Genomic DNA, 24,490 nt, shown 5'->3' with positions numbered 1-24,490 from the left:
ACACACACACACACTCTCTCTCTCGCTCTCTCTCTCACACACACACACACACCTCGTTTAACACTGTCTGCTGGATGTTCCCTGTTCAAATGGCCTATAAATACACACTGACTGCCAAAATGACATTAATCTTGTGCTTTTCTTCTCCTCAGGTGATGAAGAATATGTGCAAGCAGGGATACAGAGATGCTTTACACTTCCTCTAGAAAAACGGTGAGTTGTTTGCAAATGTTTCAGTGAGCAGATTTTTTTTTTTTTTTTTTTTTTTTTTTTTTTTTTTTTTTTTTTTTTTTTTTTTTTTTTTTTTTTTTTTTTTTTACGTCAGCGTATTTCACCAAACCAAACAGTTTATTTACTCCTGGATATGGGCAGGTATTGCAGTTATCACAGGATGTTTATGGAATGGCATTTATTATCTGTCTGCTGGCCTACAGCTGTGCTGCTGAAGATTATTATTTTTATCAGGCTGATGCCGAAGAGTTTCACTGGTGTTAGAGAGACCTCTAGTGACCAATACTGACATTACAGATCATAAAAGATATATATATACACCCACACATATATAATTGTAGATCATATTATTCTATATATTTAATATTACACAGACATACACACACATACTGATTATAATTATATATATAATTATGTATAATGTATTTTTAAAATATTTATGAATTTAGTTTATACATTTTATTTTTAAAATATTATTATATAACTTTATATAATATAAATTAAATATAATTCTATATATTTCATTATTGATCTTTTTAACCTTAAATATACAATTAATTATGTTTAATTATTTTTGATTAATTACTTATTAATTACATTTTTTTTAATTTACATATATAATTTATTAATGTATACATATTTTTCAAATATAATTAATATATTAATGCATTGCATGTAAAGAAGAAATGACGTGAATTTGTGCATTTTAATGTGTTTGAAAGACAAAAGCCTTCCAAAGACATAGTAATACATGGTTACATAACCCACTGACCGATAATTCATATAGAAATTAGTGTGTTCATCAGCAATTGATGCAATGTTGAAATATTGAGAAAACACTTCTTAAAACTGAAATGATTTTGGTCAAATGCTATGTGGCCTCTCAATTTACTGTGTATTTATGGCCACGTGGTCTTTGTGTGAATGGTCTGGAAGACTTTCTGAATGTATATAAGTGGTAAGCTATTTTAGAAAATAACATTTAAAATATGAAAAAGAGGAATTAAGGGGAATCAGTAAATTATGTATAATGTATTGCCATTGTGTGAATAATATGTAATCAATAAAAAGTAACTGTAGTCTGATTCCGAGTATTTTAAAATGTAATTTAATCTAATTGCAAGTACTTCATTTTTGGAATCTGATTACGTAATCCAGATTACATGTTAATCAGTTACTACCCAGCTCTCTCTCTATCTATCTATCTATCTATCTATCTATCTATCTATATATCTATCTATCTATCTATCTATATATATAACACCCAATAAATGTCATCAGTACAACTTGTGTATTGTACTCCAAGTAACTGAGTAGATTGTTGTGAACCTTCTCTATAAGATTCATCTCAGATCTCTTCCTCGCTGTGTGTATGAGTGTGTTTCAGGTCTGTTACAGTATGGAGGTCCACATCGTATGCTGGCCGTAGCTGATGGAGGGCCTGAGGAAGAGTCTGACAGTGAGGATGATGAAGAGACAGAGAGCAGAGAGGACAGAGAAACACAGGATCACTCCGGCATCGAGGAACACATCTTTGAACAACTTCCTCCGAGAGTACATAAAGATACTGACAGACAACAGGACTGTGCTGACTATTCTGGTATTCTCTGAAGTACCTTTGTGATGTGTTAGAGGTTGACTCTGTGTTGTTGTTCCTGTAGGGAGAGGCGGAGTCTGGTGCAGTCGCTAAGCAACATGCTGCCCGTCAGAATGGCATCTGCCATCCTGTTACTGTACACACTTCCTCTGGAATCAGCTCTGTCACTGAGCGTCAGGTGAAGACTTTATGGACACTGCTGATATTGTCAGAGCAGGTGTTCATGCAATACTCATCTGATATCGAATGTAACTTTTTGGAAAAAGTAATTCAGGTATTAATAAATTCATGGTATAAACTTGAAAAAAGAAATAAATAATGTACATGTTACACAATGTAAACATTTTTTTTTATTATGTTATATATTATTTTTGTTTACGCTGGTGATTGTCATCACAATTTGAAATCTCTTTAATTGAACTCTTTCTCTCAGACTGTTGGAGTGGTTGCCAGACATTCAGGAGGATGTGGGCTGGATGAAGGAGCAGAGTGTTTTATCACACGCGGGGAGGAGTGTGTCACAGCAGGTGTCTGCACGGTGAGAGACAACACAAACACAGACTCCGAGAGGACAGTCTGACCAGAAGCTCAATCTCCAAATCATTTAATATCATGGTAGCAGTATACAGTGGGTACGGAAAGTATTCAGACCCCCTTAAAATATATATAATTACATAAACATAAATATAAAATTAAAAGAGAAAAATCTTTTTATATAGATCATATTTTTTAACAAGTCTTACTAAAAAAGCAAAAAAAAAAAAAATTTTATAAGTCATATGTAAGTACATTTATTACAAGAATGTTTAATCTTAGAATGTTCCAATTCCAATGCCTAATCAATTCAAATTCGCACTCATTGATTAAAAAGGAGCCTAAAATGCTCAACCCTACTTAATAGACAACATTTTCAAAAATGTAACCGGAAGCTTTTACTTTTCTTTCTCTCTCAGCTTTTCATCTCAGCTGGAATTGAAACATTCCCAGTCTGTCCCGGCCAGCTTCAGTGTGGCACGTCTGCTCCCGGGCTGGGTCTACGGGGGCAGCTCCACAGTCCTGGATGCCATGCTGCGATTGGACCAGTACCAGCGCCAACTCCTGCCAGGCCTTTTCTGTGTCAGTCTGGACCTCCGAGGGTCTTTCACCACCAGTTCGGCTCACCCCAGTGCCTCCAGCTCCCTGAGCCACCAAGACGCAATGGAGGGTCTTACCATGCGTCCCATCAGAGCCCTGAACACCAGCCTGCTCCCTTAACCTCTGGGCCTGAGAGACCATTATATCCCACAATGCACTGTGATGATGCCGAGGAACCTTGAGTAGAACATTTCAGTGCCTGATGGGTAGCATCAGCAGAAAGAAAGCAAATGCTTTGCAAATCTTTGTGAGAAGTTTGAGTTTCGAATTTTTTAAAGCACAGATTTTAATGTCCATGACCATAGTAAATTATATATATATATATATATATATATATACATGAATCACATCAGTAGCATTGCATAAGCAGAAGTTCATCCACCTAGAAAATTGGTCTCACCTCAAAAACATCCTTTACAGCGAAATAATACACTTTCTGATGAATGTAAGTGCTTTACCAAAAATACAAGCTTCACATTTGTTGCTTACTTCCATTGTAAGTGTGTTACTGTATTTACTGAAGAACAGGACAAAACTTGAGCTTAATCTGTATTAAACCAGGAACAGTCCTTTAAGACGGATCAGAAAGAAACGGAATTTCCCTCAGAATGTCCTTGGATGTGTCTCTCGTGTCCTGGTTCATCAGTATTTATGTTTTGAAGGCACCTCAGCATAGTTTTAAACCCGAAAAAGTCAAGTGATCCGGATTGAGGCGGTTTCTGAAGGTTTATGCATGTAGACTGATTCAAAGCAAACCAAGTGACCATATGCTCTGGCAATGCTGCTACCGTACTGTACTTGTACTGTCATGTTTTTATGTGTAAAGCATATTTCTTGCTACTTTTTGTACTTGTTGTAAATGCACCATCTTGTTTTTTATTTTTTTCTTATTTGGAATGGTTTCCAGACGCAGATTAAGGTTAGTTCTGGGCTAAACTAATCCGTTAATCTATTGTAAATGCTTCAAAATCTGGGATTTGGCTTTTAGTGTGAGCCAGACCGTAAAATACACCTCCTAATCTGCATTTCTGCTCAGTTACAGTATTCTAATGTAAATGTTTAACAGACCTAATACATTTTTGACTTAGAATTCAACTGTATTTAGGGTTTATTGAAGATGTATTCGCTTAAAATAACTCTTTAATGGGTTTTTTTCAGTATGTCAGCACAGAATAACTTTGTTATAACATTTTTTCACATGCTAGGTAGTTTTGAAGCTTAAAAGGTTCTCCTGTGCGCCTCCTTTTTTGGCCTTTATTTTCTTTTAGTCTTATATTTGCCATTGCTGTTCCAAACTGTACGTGTCTGGGGAAGCTTTGCAAACATCTCCTGACTTTTACAGCGCTGCTTTTATAGGAAAGCGATCCGCTATCCATTACATTACAGCTCCGACAGAAAGTCAAATTCAAGTGCGTGGGAGCTATTGCGTCATCACGACCCTGCGTTTCTATTGGCTGATTAAGTTGCGCCCGACTCCGCCCCTCCGCTGTTCCTCTTTTCGCGGCCGACAGAGGGCGCGACTTGTTGCTCCTCTCCGGTCTGATTCCTTTGAGTGAATCGGTTCATTTGAACGATTAATTTCAGTGAATACTCCAGTTGAGCTATTGCTGGGCGTTTTTTGTTGTTGTTGTAAAATCGCTGATTACCAGAGCTGGGTAGTAACTGATTACATGTAATCAGATTCCAAAAATTACTAAGTAGGCCTACTTGTAATTAGATTAAATTACATTTTAAAATACTCGGAATCAGACTACAGTTAATTTTTTATTGATTACATGATTACATATTATTCACACAATAGCAAATAAATTATTCATAATTTATTGATTCTCCCTAATCACTTTTTTTCATCTTTTAAATGCTCCTTTCTAAAATAGCCTACCGCTTATATACATTCATAAAGTCTTCCAGTTTCACACAAAGACCATACTTACACAGCATTTGACTACAAAATGTGTTTTCTCAATATTTCAACATTGCATTAACGAACACACTCAGTTTGTATTTGCATGATCACTCAGTGGGTTATATAACCATGTATTACTATGTCTTTGGAAGGCTTTTGTCTTTCAAATGCACAAATTCACGTTATTTCTTATTTACATGTAATGCAGGTATTCCCAAACTTTTTTTATCATCTGAACCTCTTTCGCCTAATATATTTACTTTAAGTACCCCTGAGATTTGAAAATAAATATTTCAGTAATTAAGTATCACATTTGCATGTTCACGGTTAATGCAGGTAGACAAATAAAATATTGAGTTTTTTAGTAAGTGTTTTGTTTTGATTGATGTTATTTTAAGATGATTTATTTTAATTTTACGTTTTTATGATTTAATTAATTATAAGCTTTTCATTAAACTCACGAGCCCCCTGCAGTTCCTTTTTGAACCCCAGTTTGGGAAACCTTTATAATGTAATGTTTAATGTCGTAAATAACAACGAATGGAACATATTTTATTTTTCTTTGCATTTTTATATCAATATGGTACAAAATTGTCCTATTTAAATCACTGTCATAAACAAGTTAGGCCAAAAGTCATTTAAAAGTAATTAAAAAGTAGTCTGATTATATTACCTAAAATGTGTAATCTAATGGATTACGTTACTAACTACAATTTTTGTCATGTATTTTGGAATCAGTAATGGACTACGATTTGTAAGTAATCTAGCTCTGCTGATTACTTGTATATTATTATCAGTGTTGGGGAAAGTTACTTTTAAAAGTAATGCATTACAATATTGCGTTACTCCATAAAAAAGTAACTAATTACGTTACTCAGTTACTTTTGATGGAAAGTAATGCGTTACGTTACTTTTGCGTTACTTTTAAAATCTGGACAGGGCTTGCTTGTTTGTTTTAAAATAGTTATATTTTTGGCAAATATAAAAGCCTTTTCACACCAAAAGTGAAATGAATAAGCCTCAGGCTGAAGGGAAAGTAAATTTACGTCCGTACAGCAGAATGCAGAAGAAGAAATTTCAACACTTCAGAAATAAAAAAAGACACAAATGTTCGTCTAGAGTTATTTGTGCTTATTAGTACGGTTGAACTGGATCAGTAAATTAAAAAGTAATGCGTTACTTTACTAGTTACTTGAAAAAAGTAATCTGATTACGTAACTCGCGTTACCTGTAATGCGTTACCTCCAACACTGATTATTATGTCGTTGACACCATTATTCTCATCTCTAGTGTGTGAATTATTCAATCATTTTAATGGGGGCGACTTTTATATGGATTTATTGTAGTAATGGTAGATTGGTTTGAACTGTAAAAAATGTCAGGTGTTGATAAACTATTAAAAATAGATAATATAGAGTAGCCTATTTATGTTTTGTGAACCTCCTCAGCGATTCGCTTCGTCCGATTCCGATTGATTCACAAACAGGAATCAGTCAGAGTGAATCGTTCGAAAGAGTCTGTTCAAAAGAACGATTCGTACGTGAATCGGACATCACTTGTCTGATGAACTGAAACTCCCCGGGAGAGAGCGAGGGAGGAAGATGGCGGCCACTGACCGTTCCCGGTCCGAAGCGGCAAAGCAGCGGCGGCAGGATCAGCTGCAGCGGTGGCAAGGCTCGGAGACGGATCGGACCGGGGCGGAGGCGAGGAGCCAGTCCTCCGCTCCCGGAAACCGACGGGCCCGAGTGCGCTTCGCCCAGGGCGCCGTGTTCATGGCCGCCTGCTCCGCCGGAGACCGGGAGGAGGTGGCGGAGCTCCTGCGACAGGGAGCAGATATCAACCACGCCAATATAGACGGGCTGACGGCGCTGCATCAGGTACCCGGAGCACGCTTGATTGTTCACACTGAAGTTTGACTCGGTTTGGAAACTTCTGCGAAAGTTCACAAACTTTTCTGGGCGCCGTTCTCAACTTGTGTGGTCGATGTCTAGAGATGATAAACAGGAGAAATCTCTTAAAAATCTAGTTTATGTCTGCCAAAATCTTTAGAAATGCTATCTTTGTGTTCGTATTTCATACATTTTTGAAAAAAAAAAAAAAACATACTGTTTTATACAAAAAATATGACGTTTAAAAATATCAATTATGTAAGCATCAAGTAAAAAGTAGTGAAATACTAAAATACATTGTGTGTACACAATTTAATTATTGTTTTTAAACATATTTGAGTCAGATTATTAGTGTTTTTTGGGTTTGACCCAAACAAAAGATGGCTTTTCATGAAGTTATAATATGTGTTATTAATAAAAACTTAAAGGGGGTCATATGATGTGATTTCAAGTTTTCTTTTCTCTTTGGTTACATTTCCGACAAGTGCTTGCAGCGTTCGGCCAATCACAATGCACTGGGTCAGCTGGCCAATCAGAGCAGACTGCGCTTGTCGGAAGGAGGGACTTTGTAGAAAATGAAGCGTTTGAGAGAGGCGGGGCATAGAGGACCTACAATAATGTACAGTATTTGAAAAATAATGTGTTTTTTGAACATTAAAGCATGTCAACATATTCTGTCACACCAAATACACAAAATAATGATCTTTAAAAAAGCATCATATGACCCCTTTAAACTTGACTAGGGTCTAAAGGGGTCTTCTCTGTTTTACGGGTTTGTTGTCACATGACCAACAACAACAAAAAAGGTTTCCTGCATGTTGGTTAGTCCACACTGACTTCGATTTGGTGGATGACAGATTTTCAAATGTTTATATTTTGAAACAAAATTGGTGCCTTTTTTAAATTATAATTTTAATATTAAAAAATTCCCCAAAAATGTCCCCAGTTTGTAAGAAATTTCAGTTACACCTTGTAGACATTTTTATGAAAACCTGTTTCCGCCAAGGGAAAAAATAAAATAAAATAAAATAAAATAAAAAAGGTAAGTGAACAATTCTAGGGTTGGGCAGATACAACGATGTTGAGCCGACATCGTGATTCCCCCCCATTAACCACCTCCCAGCAATCTGCCGCATCCCAATACTGTGTTCGGGAAGAAAATGACGTGTATACACAACCCCTAAAGGGAATAAATACGAGATGGGAGGAAATTACATATTTGAATAATTTCTCTCGCAGTTATATTATTGGGTAATTATACTGTATATAAATTGCTGTCGTCAGGGAGCCGCTGTTATGCCTGGCAATGAAACTGCTTTTAAATGTACGATCGCTTTTTAGTTTCACTTTCACTTTCCAGATTTGCGATAGCACGTACTCTGTTTATACTATAAAGCGCAGTACTTGCCACACATTTGACAAGATTAGATGTTTGTCAGTGGTGCTGAGGATCCTTGCCACACATTTTACAAGATTATATGTTTGTCAGTGGTACTGAGGATCTGCAAATCATTCGCCATCGTCCTCAGTAATCTCTCCTTACTCCGTGGTAACTGGTAAGTAAATTTTATGTACTGTAATGTAACAGGCAACCATTAGCAATCGTTTTCTGAATACGGATTCACGCTTCGGGCACACCCCCTAACTTTCCTCACAATTCTGAGAAGAAAAGTCGAAATTGAGATAAGTCACAATTACCTTTTTTTTTCTTTTTTTTTTTTTTTTTCTTTGGCGGAAACAAAAAACAGAATTGTGAGACGTAAAGTCAGAATTTTAAGAAAACTGTCAGAATTGCGAGATATAAATGTCAGAGTTTATATCTCACAATGCTGACTTTTTCTCTCAGAACTGCAAGAAACGGTCTGAATTGTGAGGTAAAAATTCACAATTACCTTTTTTATTTGTTTAATTTATTTTTTATTCCATTATTTATTATTCTCATATATTTTGACCTAAAGCTGCACAAAAAAACTTTTACAAAAGGTGTATTCAAGCCGTTTTTTTGTATAATTCTAAATGCATTTTTGATCATAATAGATCCTAATATAAATGAGCATTATTGATCCAGATACAACATATCAAACATCCTAAAAAGTATTGTTGGGTTATACTAGTTCATTATAACAGACTTATTAAAGTGGTGATTTAAACCTGAAGTCACTTTGAAACCTTGTCGCAAACTGTACAAATTTTTTTTAAATCCCTAAAGTCTAGAAATACATTGGCTGTTTTGGGTCTGAATGCCCAAAGTCTGGTATTTTGACATGTTTATGTACTATTATAATATCAGAAACTGTATTTCCAGGACATATTTAGTTTTAGCGGTGTTGTTTTGCGCTAAGGCCAGTTGTTGGGTTGCCTTGCTGGTGTGGTTTTGGTTCTGGACGGGAATAGTTGTGTTCCTCTGGCGCAGATGGATCTGGACTCTCTGTGTAGTTGTTTAGGGTAGCTGATGCTGTTTTAATGACGGCCCATCCCGTTTAATGTGGCTCCTGCCCACTTCTGACTCCACCGTCCCAGCATCCAGACTGACCTGGCAGAGCAAGACTTCCCTCATAGCTTCAGAGCTGCTTCAGAGAATGGCTGGAATTCACGCCGGCCCTTTTCATTCAGTGTTTGTTTTTGTTCTTTTTTTCTTTCTTCCTCTCAGCTGTGTATGTTTTTTTTTTTTTAATTACACGGTTATTTTCGGCTTTTGTTGTCTCATCCTTTTGTTTCGACAGTACAGTTTTCCTCAGAAACCAGCTAATCCTGATCTAGAGCTTTAAAAGGGGAAAAAGCCTGTTTTTAGTTGAAAAATGATAGTATGTTTGAGGAGATAAGTCACAATTTCCTTTTTTTTTTTTTTTTTTTTTTTTTTTTCTTTGGCGGAAACAAAAAACAGAATTGTGAGACGTAAAGTCAGAATTTTAAGAAAACTGTCAGAATTGCGAGATATAAATGTCAGAGTTTATATCTCACAATGCTGACTTTTTCTCTCAGAACTGCAAGAAACGGTCTGAATTGTGAGGTAAAAATTCACAATTACCTTTTTTATTTGTTTAATTTATTTTTTATTCCATTATTTATTATTCTCATATATTTTGACCTAAAGCTGCACAAAAAAACTTTTACAAAAGGTGTATTCAAGCCGTTTTTTTGTATAATTCTAAATGCATTTTTGATCATAATAGATCCTAATATAAATGAGCATTATTGATCCAGATACAACATATCAAACATCCTAAAAAGTATTGTTGGGTTATACTAGTTCATTATAACAGACTTATTAAAGTGGTGATTTAAACCTGAAGTCACTTTGAAACCTTGTCGCAAACTGTACAAATTTTTTTTAAATCCCTAAAGTCTAGAAATACATTGGCTGTTTTGGGTCTGAATGCCCAAAGTCTGGTATTTTGACATGTTTATGTACTATTATAATATCAGAAACTGTATTTCCAGGACATATTTAGTTTTAGCGGTGTTGTTTTGCGCTAAGGCCAGTTGTTGGGTTGCCTTGCTGGTGTGGTTTTGGTTCTGGACGGGAATAGTTGTGTTCCTCTGGCGCAGATGGATCTGGACTCTCTGTGTAGTTGTTTAGGGTAGCTGATGCTGTTTTAATGACGGCCCATCCCGTTTAATGTGGCTCCTGCCCACTTCTGACTCCACCGTCCCAGCATCCAGACTGACCTGGCAGAGCAAGACTTCCCTCATAGCTTCAGAGCTGCTTCAGAGAATGGCTGGAATTCACGCCGGCCCTTTTCATTCAGTGTTTGTTTTTGTTCTTTTTTTCTTTCTTCCTCTCAGCTGTGTATGTTTTTTTTTTTTTAATTACACGGTTATTTTCGGCTTTTGTTGTCTCATCCTTTTGTTTCGACAGTACAGTTTTCCTCAGAAACCAGCTAATCCTGATCTAGAGCTTTAAAAGGGGAAAAAGCCTGTTTTTAGTTGAAAAATGATAGTATGTTTGAGGTTATGTGGATGTCTGTCTTGAATCTATTATAACAAGCTTCTGTTGAAGAGAGCCACTTAAAAAACTGCAGAAGGTTTTGCTCAAATCCACTCTAGCCTTGAAAAAATATGAAGTGCATGCTTTTTTGATTCAGACCGGTGGTCATGTGGCGAGAGCAGCTATTGGCTGCCGCTCTGCTGATGTCATGAATGTGTTTGTAGGAAGCTCAGATTTGATGTCATTGGGAAGTTCTGTGGAACAGCTTTGAGTCTCACGTGAGCTCTTCTAAATGAATGTAGTCACCTGTGTTTGCATGCATTCTCTAATCTAACGCAGAACCAGGAACATGTTCAAGTCATATTTCTATGGAAGCCCGTTTCCGCCACAGGAAAAAAAAATAAAAAAGACAATTATGATTTCATTTCACAATGAGAATAAAGTTGTGAGATATGTTTTTCTCATAATTCAGAGTTTACAACTTGCAGTTCTGACTTTTTGTTGTTGTTGTTAGAATTCTGACTTTGTCTCAGAATTGTGAGATATACACTTTTTTTATCCTGTGGCAGAAACAAGATTCCATATATATCACCCCAAAATAGAAGGAAATAATAAAATATTTAGCAAGTTTTATCATAATAAATAAATACACACACACACACACACACACATATATATAAAAGAGTCTTTTTAGGACCTTTAGGATTTTTTTGGCATTTTTATGACAGTTAAGCACATTTTACTCTCAAATTTTTATTTCCACAATGCAATAAATAATGAGAAATATTATTTATGTAATAAAGTATACATCATGATAGTCTATATCAGGGGTGTCCAAACTCGGTCCTGGAGGGCCGGTGTCCTGAAGAGTTTAGCTCCAACCCTAATTAAACACACCTGAACCAGCTAATCAAGCTCTTAGGCATACTTGAAACTTAAAGGCAGGTGTGTTGAGGCAAGTTGGAGCTAAACTCTGCAGGACACCGGCCCTCCAGGACCGAGTTTGGGCACCCCTGGTTTATATTGTACTGCATTTAATTTGAAATTTAATTTATTAAAATATTGGAAATTAATTACAATTATTTTAACAAAGAATTGTAAATATTTTAATTTTAATTTGTAGTATTTAATTACTGTGTGATCTAAAAATAGACTATATGTATAAATTAAATTAATAATTCATTATAAATAATTAAATATTAATATTTGTTTAGGTTTTTATATTTAATTTATATAAAAAGTTATTTGATTATGTTTAAAGAAAATGTATAAATGAAGTAAAAAAAATGATATATATAAAATGATATATATAAAATGATATATATAAAATAAAATGTTATATATAGATACTCTAGATCTATTGGTTTTATCACATCAACTACAAAAGATATTGAATTTTTAGGTTAGATTTATGAGATACAGAAGTTTGTTTCTGTCAGCATATCTTAGTGTGCACTCTGTGTTGCCATGACATGGATATGCAGAATTATATGAGAGCATAAAATAAAATGAAACCGGAGTTTCTTGATTACTTGCACTGTTACTCTGACTGATTAGCCTGGGAACATATAATTATATTGATAATTTGGGTATTTTTATTTATATTCAGATTGAATTTTTGTATTGTATATTCGTGTTATTTTATTATTGAGAAACTATTATAGGTTTTCTATTCAATTTTAGTACATCAATTTAAACTAAATAAAATAAAAACTTAAAGTAAAAATTGTTTTTTTTAAATATTTTATAGTATTACAGTTAACATTCATTTTAAGTAATGAAAATGGATTTAGTTTTAGTTAACTACATTCATATTCATATTTATAGTATGTCTTTATTGTAATAATCGTTGCATGTGTGATGATGCTTTGTCGCTGCTCATCCCGATCTCAGTCCTGTTGTCCTGTTGTTGCTCAGTAACAGGAATTAAATATAGTCAGTGCTCTTGTAAGTTTTTCCATGCCTTCCATCCAAAGGCTTTCTCTCTCTGTCGTTCTCCAGTGAGCGCATGGAAAACATTCTTCATGCAGTACAAGCGGTTGTTGTCATAGGCAAAGGGCAGTCGCTCTCTGACTCATATATATATACACACACACACACACACACACACACACACACTCTCTCTCTCATTCAGGGACCCCATCGAGAACTTCACACCTTCTCCATACAGAAGGTTCCCAGTGTTCTTCAGAAACCAACACAAAGACACACAATGAAGAAGGGGTCAGGAACAGAGCGGCCTTCTGTTCTGCTGCACACAGAGAGCAGAGCGAGCGCAGCGTATGTGGAGATTTCTATAGGCACTCCCCTGGGAGCCACTCGCTTTGGCTGAGGCCTTTTTTTCCCCTCAAAACCTCTTCGCGTCATGCCTAAAAACACACATTTTATCAGTGGTAGAATCACTGTAACGTGGCCTGTCTGCTGTTTGCAGCAGCATAATGCTTGCCGATTATTACAGACATGTTTGACAAGCTACTTGATTTAAAGTAGATAAACAATGTACAAGCTGCACTACAATATACTAAGAAACAGTGTTTTAGTTACATAGATATCATAAATATTAAATATGATAGCTACTCTATATAAATAAAAATACAATTAAAAAGTGGCCTTTTGAATAGCTTCAATGTTGATGGCTACTTCTTGTTAGTAACTTTATATTTGGTGAGAATTTGTAATGTTTTTTGAATTAAGTGTCTTCTGCTCACCAAGGCTGCATTTATTTGATCTAAATTACAGTAATATTGTGAAATATTGTTACAATTTAAAATAACTTTTCTATTTGAATATATTTACAAATATTTTTTCTGTAATGCAAAACTGAATTTTCAGCATCATTACTCTAGTTTTGCTGCTCACAAAACATTTCTTACTAATATCAAAGTTGAAAATTGAAAATTGCTGCTTAATATTTTTGTGGAAACAGTGATACTGTTGTTTTTCCCCCAAAAGAACAGCATTTATTTGAATCTTTTGTAACTTCATGAATGTCTTTACTATCACATTTGATCAATTTAATGTGCCCTTGCTGAATAAAAGTATTAATAAAAATTACATTACATTAGTTACTTAACTTGCTGACTTTATTTACTTTACTTAGTTGCTTAATAAATTCTAATTAGTTTATTTACTAACCCAGGTCAGGTTGACCGTTCAATTACTTACTTTACTTACTTTACTTTATAAATTCGTCTGACTTTACTTACAAACTCAGGTCAGGTTGACCGTTCAATTACTTACTTTACTTACTTTACTTTATAAATTCGTCTGACTTTACTTACAAACTCAGCATTGAATGGGTTTGCACTCGACTACAACAGAGATTGTATTTCTTACATAGGTTACGTCTCTATGGAGTAAACAAGAATCTTATGTTGCTGTTTTATAAAGCTAAAATAAAATAAAGTTTTAGAAAGTATTGTCGGGTATGGTTTTACAGTATGGTTTGGTAACCTGTCAGCACAGTTTAAATCTAAGTTGACGCACCTGTTATTGACAGCATGGAGAATTGTTGGGCATGGTGAACATTTTAACCTTCAAGATTTATATGAGGAATGTGTTCTTAATCAGGTAGAGAGGATTCTTGGTGATCAAACTCATTTCTTGTATTTACAATATGAACTACTTCCCTCTGGTAGAAGATATAGAATCCCAATGTGTAAGTTAAATCGATATAAGAATTCCTTTGTACCTGTATCGGTGCGGTTGTATAACAAGAGTTCATCTTGATTTTATTTTCATGATTTTACTTAATTTTGTTTTTATATGTTTATTGTATGTCTGCAGCAACATGTAGTCCATAACAATTTTCCTCTTGAGGACAATAAATTATACTACTACTACTACTACTTTGGTTACAAACTCAGGTCAAGTTGACCATTAAATTACTTACTTTACTTACTTTACTTTATAAATTCATCTGACTTTACTTACAAACTCAGGTTAGGTTGACCGTTCCTCTATACACACACACACACACACACACACACACACACACACACGTCACTCTCCTCCGTCTCAGATTGAGTTACAGCGATGGTTTACCTTCTAATGATCCTAAAGTAAACAGCCGTTCGGTGCACAGATGGACGGGCAGGAGGGAGGATTGTGAGCAGATCTTCTGTTAAAGGTTCCTCAGAAGAAAGACGGCTTTAGTCAGTTCTTGGCATGTACATTTTACATCTATTTCAGCAATGCAGTTGTTAATATTTGCAAAATTTGTAATCATTTATGGAAAGTGTAGTTTTTTTTTTGTGCCAATTTGTGTTTTGTTTAATGAAAACGTAGTATATGCTAGAACACTTCATAGCATATTAAATTACTATATTAATAAATGTAATGAATTTTGGAATGTCTGGACACTGCTTGTCCTGGCTCATATTCATTTTCATATTTATGAAATGGAGAGTTCTGGTCGAAATGCTGGTTGGTTAGTACATCTTTCTAGTTTAATTATATTGCTTATTTTATTTATTTATATTAATTATTATTATAAATATTTTTCATATTTATATTCCTGTTAGTATGGATGCAAAAATATATCAGTTTTCATTGATAAGTAAATAAATATAAAAATAAAATACAATAAAGGGTTAAATTTATCTTGTAATCTTCCGCTATGCCTTTAAATATAGTACAATATCAGTAAAACATTCAAATATACAAAATCAGCAGTTAGTTACTGTAGTTACTTTGGTTACTAACTCAGGTCAGGTTGACCATTAAATTACTTACTTTACTTACTTTACTTACAAACTCAGGTCAGGTTGACCTGTTCAATTACTTAATTTACTTAGTTACTTTAGTTACTTTGGTTACAAAAGTTCTGTGAAAGGCATTAGCTTTGTTGTTTTGCTAATACTTCAAAATTAACCTGTGAATGTCTGTGGGTGAGCACGTCTTCGCCATTCAAAATAAAAAAGCGCACTTTTTCATTTTATAATGCCGTCTTATTGCTCTTCTTCCTAGTAGGTGCATTTTAAAAATGTTTACCCGATGAATCCTGGACTCCTGCTCAAAATGATAAATTTATATAAGGACAGCTACAAAAAAAAAACACAGTTGTCGTTCCATCCTGATGGATGACATGCGTGACAGCTAAGTGGAATCCCGGAAAATAAACCGTGGAACTTTGACCAATGAGAGGACAGTTTACTCGCGCGTGGCTTGTATTAACAAATTTGGTCTGTTTAGAAATTTTGCCATGTGAAAGCGAACCGCACCAAGAATAAAAAGCAACATTGTAATAATTTTAATCCCTGTTTCGGAACAAAGCAATCGATCTACAGGTGTGAAAGCACCCTTAGTTACTTTAGTTACTTTGGTTACAAACTCAGGTCAGGTTGACCGTTCAATTACTTAATTTACTTAGTTACTTTAGTTACTTTGGTTACTAACTCAGGTCAGGTTGACCATTAAATTACTTGCTTTACTTACTAACTCAGGTCAGGTTGACCGTTCAGTTACTTAATTTACTTACTTTACTTACAAACTCAGGTCAGGTTGACCGTTCAATTACTTAATTTACTTAGTTACTGTAGTTACTTTGGTTACTAACTCAGGTCAGGTTGACCATTAAATTACTTGCTTTACTTACTAACTCAGGTCAGGTTGACCGTTCAATTACTTAATTTACTTACTTACTTTACTTACAAACTCAGGTCAGGTTGACTGCATCAAACTAAATGCACTAAATACAACAATCTAAACAACTTCATTTATTTTATTAAACTTTATGTAAGTATATTTATAATCAGCAGTAGATTTGTGGTAATTGGACTGCAATTATTATTAAAACTTGACATGGATTCAGACATTTTGGACTCAAGAGTACAGACGAATCCACATCATGTGTAACATGAAAGATAAAAAATAAGTAATAACAAAATTATAATAAAAAGACATTAATAAATGTCTCCCACTCATACTCAATTGGTTAAGGACTAGGACTTGTTTTAGACTCGACAAGGTGGACCAAACATTAATCAGCAGTACTTGACAATAGGCTTGCTGCGATAGACGGTGCTGATGGTGATACCGGTTTTAAGCTGCAACACCGGTTACGTCACTTGTCCACCGCGGCACTGACCCCCACCATCGTTTTGATTTTTTATAGTAATAAAAATCATTTAGTTCAGTAAAAGAACCGACACTACAATTAAAAACTGAACGCGGCTGCTCAATGCAGCGTGCCAAACGACAGTCGCATCACAGATCAGATTTCATTTCTCCAGTGAGGAGAGTGAGTCGAGCTGACTGACAAGAAGAGTGAGGTGAGACAGACAAGACGATCGCGGATGATTTAGTTTCGAAACGAGATGCAAAAGCGCCTGTTTGGCAATATTTTGGATTTTGAAAAGACTGTTGACTTTTGCCGTTTATCTAAGGTGATTTTGGAAGTTTTTTTTAAACATTCGTTTCTTATTTAATTGGTTCCACAGTGTTTGCTGATTTTTACTTTATTTAAACTTTGTGTAATTTATTTATTTTATTTGACATCAAGGTGTATGCCGTGCCTCCAAGCTTTCTAATAAAGTTTTGCTAATAAACGTTCTACGTTTCTTATATATTTGGTTATTATACATGTTTACTTATCCTATTTCCAGTTTTGTAAAGGCTACCTATTTAAACTTTATGTAAGTTATTTGTTATTTTATATTAGGCATAGCCTGCCCTATAGCATGGTGTATTTTTATTTGTTTTGTTAATAAAAGTTCTATGTTTTATATATAGGCTAAAGTGAGTTTGACGTTGTATTTTGTTGTTGCATTCAAGCAATTGATGTCGAACTGCCGCTAATTCAAAAGTGAAAGTAAAATGCGCTTTTAAGCTATTTAAAAGCGAAGGAAAGCGAGGAAAAGAGGGAAAATTCAAACAAACTGAAAACGAGCAATTGCTTTACGCCGAATTGCCACTATTTGAAAGTGAAAGTAAAATGCGCACGCCGCTTTTACAAGCTATTTAAAAGCGAAGGAAAGCGAGGAAAAGAGGGAATGCCCCCGCCCCCACGGTGATACCGGTATTACCTTGAATTTCATTTAAATGAACTGATTTGTTAATTGAATCAAAACTGACAGAGAGACATTGCAGGTGTGTACACTCGGTACCTCCGCTTTCTTAATACAGTTTGATGTTATAAAGTGGTGTTGTAGTGTTCAGTCATGCTGCCGACAGAATAGCTTGTTATTGGAAAAGCTACAGTATTTTGAAAACACATGAGCTACTGTTAAAAAATGTAGTTGAGGGAGTAATGCTGCTGCTTTTAGGACGTTACTCCTCAACCCTGATTACAGCCTGCACATGTACAGTATGTGTACACAGTAATGCATCCATCATGTAAACGCTTCGCTGACTAATTATTGTTTTGCCTGCAGCCAGTGGCAGCTGTGTCTGACTGAAACTCTCGGGACATTAAAACAGATTTCCCATGATGCAACATGACACAGTGTTGTAATGATGTCACTAGGAATGTCATGAAGATTGTCAATAGAGTTATTCAGACACAGAGCGCTCAGCTGATAAGGATTGCATTGTGTTCATTCATTTGCATGTTATGTTTAATATAAGGTCAAAGGTTAAGGGCAGTGTCTTATTTTTGAAAAATACATGTACAGACTTGATTATTAATTATTTAACATTAGGGATGTACCAAGGTTTTTAGAGTTAACAAAACCTAAAACTATATATATAAAAAACATTTTTGTTAAAATAAACGATAACTGAAATCTAATAACATATCAAATCTTACACTTTTTAACTAGTTGCCAAAAAACATTTCTCATTATCATTTAGTTTAACTTGATGCTCTAAAATAACTAAAACTAAAATAAAAATTAATTAAAACTATTTTTTTTACATTTAAAAATAACTCAAAAAGTGGCAAAATCAGAATAAAATATTAAAACTTTAAATAAATAAAAATGATAATTGACAATATAAAAATAAAAACAATTAAAAATATGATTAAAAACTATAATAGTATTTCAATGATACTAAAATGCACACTGGAATGCACAATATATAAGTGACCATATCAGTATTAGCCAATATTAGCATTAATTAAATATTGTTGTTGTTATTTTTATAATATTTTTAAAATGTTTTTAATATTATGTTTCTGAATAGTGTGTCTGAGCCACTGTTGTTTTAGTGTCATTTATATACTGTTATAGTTTTTGTTCATATTTTAATATATATTGTTTATATTATGTTTTTATTTTAATTTTAAAGTTTTAGTAATTTGTTAGTAAATTATTATTTTTTTTATTGTTTTTTATTTATTTATTTATTTTCAGTTAATGTTGATTTTATTTCAAGTAATTGATTTTTATATATTTTTTAATGGTTTTAGTTTTAGTCAAAAATAACAACCCTGGTCCGAACAACATACATTTTTATCATTTTGATTATTAGTCATAACATACATTTTTTTTAATTTTTAGAAGAGAATCTGAGTGGCAAATTTTAATAATCATGGTTAGCAGTGTCATGACTATATTAGAGAATTTCTCTTTGTTATTATTCATGTCTATGTTGATTAAACACATTTTCTGGTTCTGTCCTCAGGCCTGTATTGATGAAAATGCAGATATGGTTGAGTTTCTGGTGGAGAGCGGCAGTGACGTGAACAGAGGAGACAATGAAGGCTGGAGGCCCCTCCACGCCGCAGCCTCCTGCGGCTTCATCCAGATCGCAAAGTCAGTAACGCATTTCCACAATCTAGTGTGCTGCCTACCTAGATGACATGATGCTGCCTTCTAAGATGCCTTGTACCCCAAAATCATATTTGTGTACACGTATATGTATAGCTAAATCTAATTAAAATGCATTGTGTTATGTGTTTTTAATTTTGTGTCATATTCTTTTGGAATCAACTGTAAGTGGAGTTGTAACTGTTTCAACTGTTTTACCGTTGCAACAATGTAATGTTTTTTTTTTCTCTCCACCCATTGCAGGTACTTGATCGAACACGGCGCTCATGTAGGAGCGGTGAACAGCGAGGGAGAACTTCCTCTGGACGTCGCTACGGAGGACGTCATGGGGAGACTGCTTAAAGCAGAGATCAAAAAACAGGGTGAGAGATTCAAACCCTAGAAATATGGAGTGAAAGAAGGAGTTTGAGACTGTAGAAAGACAAAGAGATATCGCACCAGTGTTGGCATTGTTAACTAAATCTAAAACTATAAAAATAAAATAAAATACTTGAAAAACTTAAACCTAAAAGACTTGAAAATTAAAAATGATGCCTTGGCAAACAACTAAAATAAATGTTAAATTTGAAGTCCTAAAATTACAGAAACTAAAACTGAGAAAGAATAAAAAAACTAAAGCTATATAGAAATATATAAAAAAGAAACTAATAAAAATGACAAAAGCACAAAACAAAATTAAAATATTATATTAAAATATTAAAATAAATGTTACTTCAAAATATTAATAATTACTATAATAGTATATAAATAATACTCAGATCAGTGATCAGTGCTAAAGATAAGCCTAAATGTTTCCAGAATGTTTTGTGCTTCATTCACTGAAGCTGCTTACAGATACATGTGATCGCATCACATTTTCTGTGTAAAATTAATTTATCCTGGTGCATCAGACACAACAACAGTAAAGGACCGCCTACTCACCTGTCAATCATTCATGCTAAACTTTACTGACTGCATACTTGTGTTTATATTAAAATCATTTTCTGATCAAAAAAGTACTTAAGACCTATTTTTGTGCAAAATATAATTTCTTATTTTTCCTTTCGATTTCTGATATTGAACTGTGACATTTCTTTGCGAGATTCCCATTTGAACAAATAAAGGTTGACATTATCTGTCTTAAACACACCATCTGTCTGATCGTGACCTGCTGCGTTTGATCCCATTAAAACCTTAATCGACGCACAAACGCTCACAGAAGCTCGCTGTACGTGTGTGTGTGTGTGTGTGTGTGTGTGTTTATAGGATGTTTGGTTTTAATAGGAACAGCATGTGAATTTCCCACATCAAAAACTTCATTAAAAACACTGGAGCTGCACAAGGTTTTTGTAAACTTCCTCCTGCAGCTCGTTAGCAGTGATCGGTTTTGTGAATGTGGGTGTGTCTTTGTGTCCTGAAAGGAATAGTTCACACAAAAGTGAAAATTTGTTGAAAATGTACTCATCTGCAGGCCATCAAAGATATAGGTGAGTTTGTTTGTTCATCACAGCAGATTTGGAGAACTGTAGCAATATATCACTTGCTCATCAAATGGATCCTCTGCAGTGAATGGGTGCCGTCAGAATGAGAGTCCAAACAGCTGATAAAAACATCACAATAATCCACAAGTAATCCACACCACTCAGCTCCATCAATTAATGTCTTGAGGAGTGAAAAGCTACGTGTTTGTAAGAAAAAATCCATCATTAAGGTGTTTTAACTTTGAACTGTTGTTAAAATGCGAGTCTTCTATCCATAATCTTGCTTTCTGCAGTGAAAAAGTCATCTCATCTGAATCAGGAGAGAAATCTGCACAGATCAAGCACTGTTTACAAGCTGAAACAGTCCAAAACAGCTCTAAACAAATATGTGGGTGGATTTTGATGTGAGAGACAACAGAAGATGGACATTTTCACTGGAGTAAGCGTTATTATGGATTATGGACTCGTATTTTAGCCAGAAGTGACAGTTTAAAGTTAAAAAACATCTTAATAATGGATTTGTTTCTTACAAACATGCAGTTTTTCACTTCATAAAATGTTAACTGATGGACTGGAGTGGTGTGGATTACTTGTGGATTATTGTGATATTTTTATCAGCTGTTTGGACTCTCATTCTGACGGCACCCATTCACTGCAGAGGATCCATTGCTGAGCAAGTGAAGCAATGCTACATTTCTCAAATCTATATCGTGGATGGCCTGAGGGTGAGTACATTTTCAGCAAATGTTAATTTTTGGGTGAACTATAACTTTAAGTCCTTAAGAACAAACTGATCTTGAACCAACAAAAACTCATAGTTCCTCAAATTACCTGTAATATATTAATATGTTATGAAATCTAAAAAAATGGAATGTGCTGCCTGAGAAAGCATTATAATTGCTTTTTTTTCATGAATTTTCAGGTATTGATGTGGATCAGGCCAGGAGAGAGGAAGAGAGAGTGATGCTCCAGGATGCGATGGCTGTATTGGCAGGAAGTGGCTCTCTGGCCCCTCATCCGAACACTCAGGCCACAGCGCTGCATGTCACTGCTGCTAAAGGATACATTGAGGTCTTAAAGTAAGTGCAAGACACTTCATACTAAACACTAAATGACTAAAAAGTCGATTTTGGATTTAATGAATATTTTTGATATAACACGTTATAGACCTAGGGATTTGCTTCGCCCTCTCCAAAGTTTGTTTAAACTTTGATACTTTCCATACTTCAAAAGTTGTGAGATTTATAAATGTTTTCAAAAGCAGTCTCTTCTGCTCACCAAGGCTGCATTTATTTGATCAACAGTACAGTAAAAACTGTAATATTGTGAAATATTATTACAATTTAAAATAACTGTTTTCTATCTGAATATATTGTAAAATGTAATTTATTCCTGTGATGCAAAGCTGAATGTTCAGCATCATTACTCCAGTCTTCAGTGTCACATGATCCTTCAGAAATCATGCTAATATGCCGATTCGTCTTATTATCAATGTTAAAGACAGTTGTGTTGCTTCATATTTTTTGTGAAAACTGTGAGACATTTTTATAGGATTCTTTGAATAGAAAGAATCCTATAATAGATAGACAGCATTTATTTGTAACAGAAATCTTTTGTAACATTATAAATGTTTTTAAGTTGTTTTGGCCAGTCATACAACTAGCCAATCGGAAAGACTCTTTGCCTGTGAATCAATTTGTTTGTGTTTGGGATTGTGGGTATTTTGTGTCATTGAAGTTGTGAAACGTCTGAAATCAGACTTTTTGTTCAATGGTTCAGAATCATCATGCATCTGTTTTTTTTCCCCCTAGCTCTCCTTTCAAACCATTCGAGTCTTTGTGTTTCTCTGCTCATCAGGGTGCTGTTGAAGTGTGGGATAGATGTGGACAGTCGAGACAGTGATGGCTGGACGGCTTTTCACGCTGCGGCTCACTGGGGACAGGAAGAGGCCTGCATTCTGCTGGCTGAACACATGTGTGACATGAGCGCCATCAATAACGTGGTACGGGGGTCTATTATCACCCTAAAGGTTTATTTTTTTTTACAATAATGACAGGCTTGAGTGTAAGTTTATGGTGGCTAATACATGGCTGCTTAAGGCATTGTTCACCCAAAAATGAAAATTATCTCATGATTTACTCACCCTCAAGCCATGGAGGTGTATATGACTTTCTTCTTTCAGACAAATACAATCGGAGTTATATTAAAAATGTCCTGGCTCTTCCAACGTTTATAATGGCAGTGAATGGCTGTTGAGATTTTGAAGCCCAAAAAAGTGCATCCATCCATCATATTAAGTGCTCCACATGGATCCGAGGGGTTAATAAAGGCCTTCTGAAGCAAATCAATGCATTTGTGTAAGAAAAATATCCAAATTTAAAACTTTATAAACCATAATCTCTAGCTTCCGCTAACTGTCGTACACATGTATACGAGAGAGTGGCGTTTCAGCGGATGACGTAGGCGTAGCGTAAGAGGAGAGAGCAAAACAAAACACCGGTCAAAAATTAGAAGTACAAAACTAGGATTTGTAAAGAAAAATGTCGGAGGATTTCGATAAAAGCCAAGAGGAGACTGGTTTTCTTTTGCTGTCAACAAAACGTAGTTCTCGCGAGACTAGCATATTCTTAGCAGAGCTTACGCTATGCCTACATCGTACGCTGGACGCCACTCTCTCGTGAACGCGCGTATGACAGTTAGCAGAAGCTAGAGATTACGGTTTATAAAGTTTTAAATATGGATATTTTTCTTACACAAATGCATCGCTTCGCTTCAGAAGACCTTTATTAACCCCTCAGATCCGTGTGGAGCACTTTTTATGATGGATGGATGCACTTTTTTGGGCTTCAAAATCTCAACAGCCATTCACTGCCATTATAAAGCTTGGAAGAGCCTGGGCATTTTTAATATAACTCCGATTGAATTCATCTGAAAGAAGAAAGCCATGGATGCTTGGATGGCTTGAGGGTGAGTAAATCATGGGGCAATTTACATTTTTGGGTGAACTATCCCTTTACAAAATAAGTAAATAAATGGCTATAAATATAAAGTATTGTAAGTGACCAATCACAATCAAGTATTCATTGTGGATTTTCATATCATAGGGCCAAACTCCACTCGACGTAGCCGATGAGAACATCGTTGATAACTTGGAAGAACTGCAGAAGAAGCAGAACGCTGTAAGTTTTGCATGTGTTTATATGTCCGCTATCTTATCACGTCTTTGGATTATGTTCAAAGAACGCTTTCACCCCGAGCAAATGAGCAGAAATCTTTGCCACATGAACGTCCAAAAAACAGCAGCGTCTATGTGCTGTACGGAGCCGACATAATCAAACACACCATGACAGAACTGTGTGTTCAGTATGAGGATATTTTAAGGAAGTGTGTGCAGTTAAGGATGAATGCATCAGTGGTGTTTTAAAAGTAATTTCCCAGAGTACAACACGTTGGACCTTGTTTGTGATGTCAGCTTATCTGTATTAATAGCCCTATTAATGCGTAAGCATGTCCTACTTTATTGCTAGTTGCTTTATTCAACAGGTGAGCAGTTTTAAAGAATTGAATCTAACAAGGTCACAACTAAATAAATGAATACATATATGTATAAATATTTGGTGTGTGTGTGTGTGTG

The 24,490-nt window shown here is 34.9% G+C and overlaps 1 protein-coding gene and 1 pseudogene across 1 annotated transcript in view; both read left to right on the top strand.

Moving 5' to 3' along the window:
* Positions 1 to 3,082, top strand: part of LOC107655131 (patatin-like phospholipase domain-containing protein 2) — an 11,488-nt pseudogene extending 8,406 nt beyond the window's left edge.
* A 3,332-nt stretch (positions 3,083 to 6,414) lies between these two features.
* Positions 6,415 to 24,490, top strand: part of LOC107655150 (protein phosphatase 1 regulatory subunit 12A-like) — a 33,495-nt gene continuing 15,419 nt past the window's right edge. Inside the window, exons 1-6 of the mRNA XM_016442571.1 lie at positions 6,415 to 6,745; positions 19,251 to 19,381; positions 19,640 to 19,758; positions 21,779 to 21,935; positions 22,714 to 22,858; positions 23,961 to 24,035. Coding sequence (XP_016298057.1) covers positions 6,470 to 6,745; positions 19,251 to 19,381; positions 19,640 to 19,758; positions 21,779 to 21,935; positions 22,714 to 22,858; positions 23,961 to 24,035 — 903 coding nt within the window. The 5' untranslated portion in view covers positions 6,415 to 6,469. The remainder of the gene's footprint in view (positions 6,746 to 19,250; positions 19,382 to 19,639; positions 19,759 to 21,778; positions 21,936 to 22,713; positions 22,859 to 23,960; positions 24,036 to 24,490) is intronic.

This window comes from Sinocyclocheilus anshuiensis, unplaced genomic scaffold, assembly GCF_001515605.1.
Source record: "Sinocyclocheilus anshuiensis isolate Anshui unplaced genomic scaffold, SAMN03320099.WGS_v1.1 scaffold779, whole genome shotgun sequence".
Taxonomy (NCBI): Eukaryota; Metazoa; Chordata; class Actinopteri; order Cypriniformes; family Cyprinidae; genus Sinocyclocheilus; species Sinocyclocheilus anshuiensis.
Note: the sequence above shows the minus strand (reverse complement) of the source record. Positions and strands in the feature narration are given on the sequence as shown.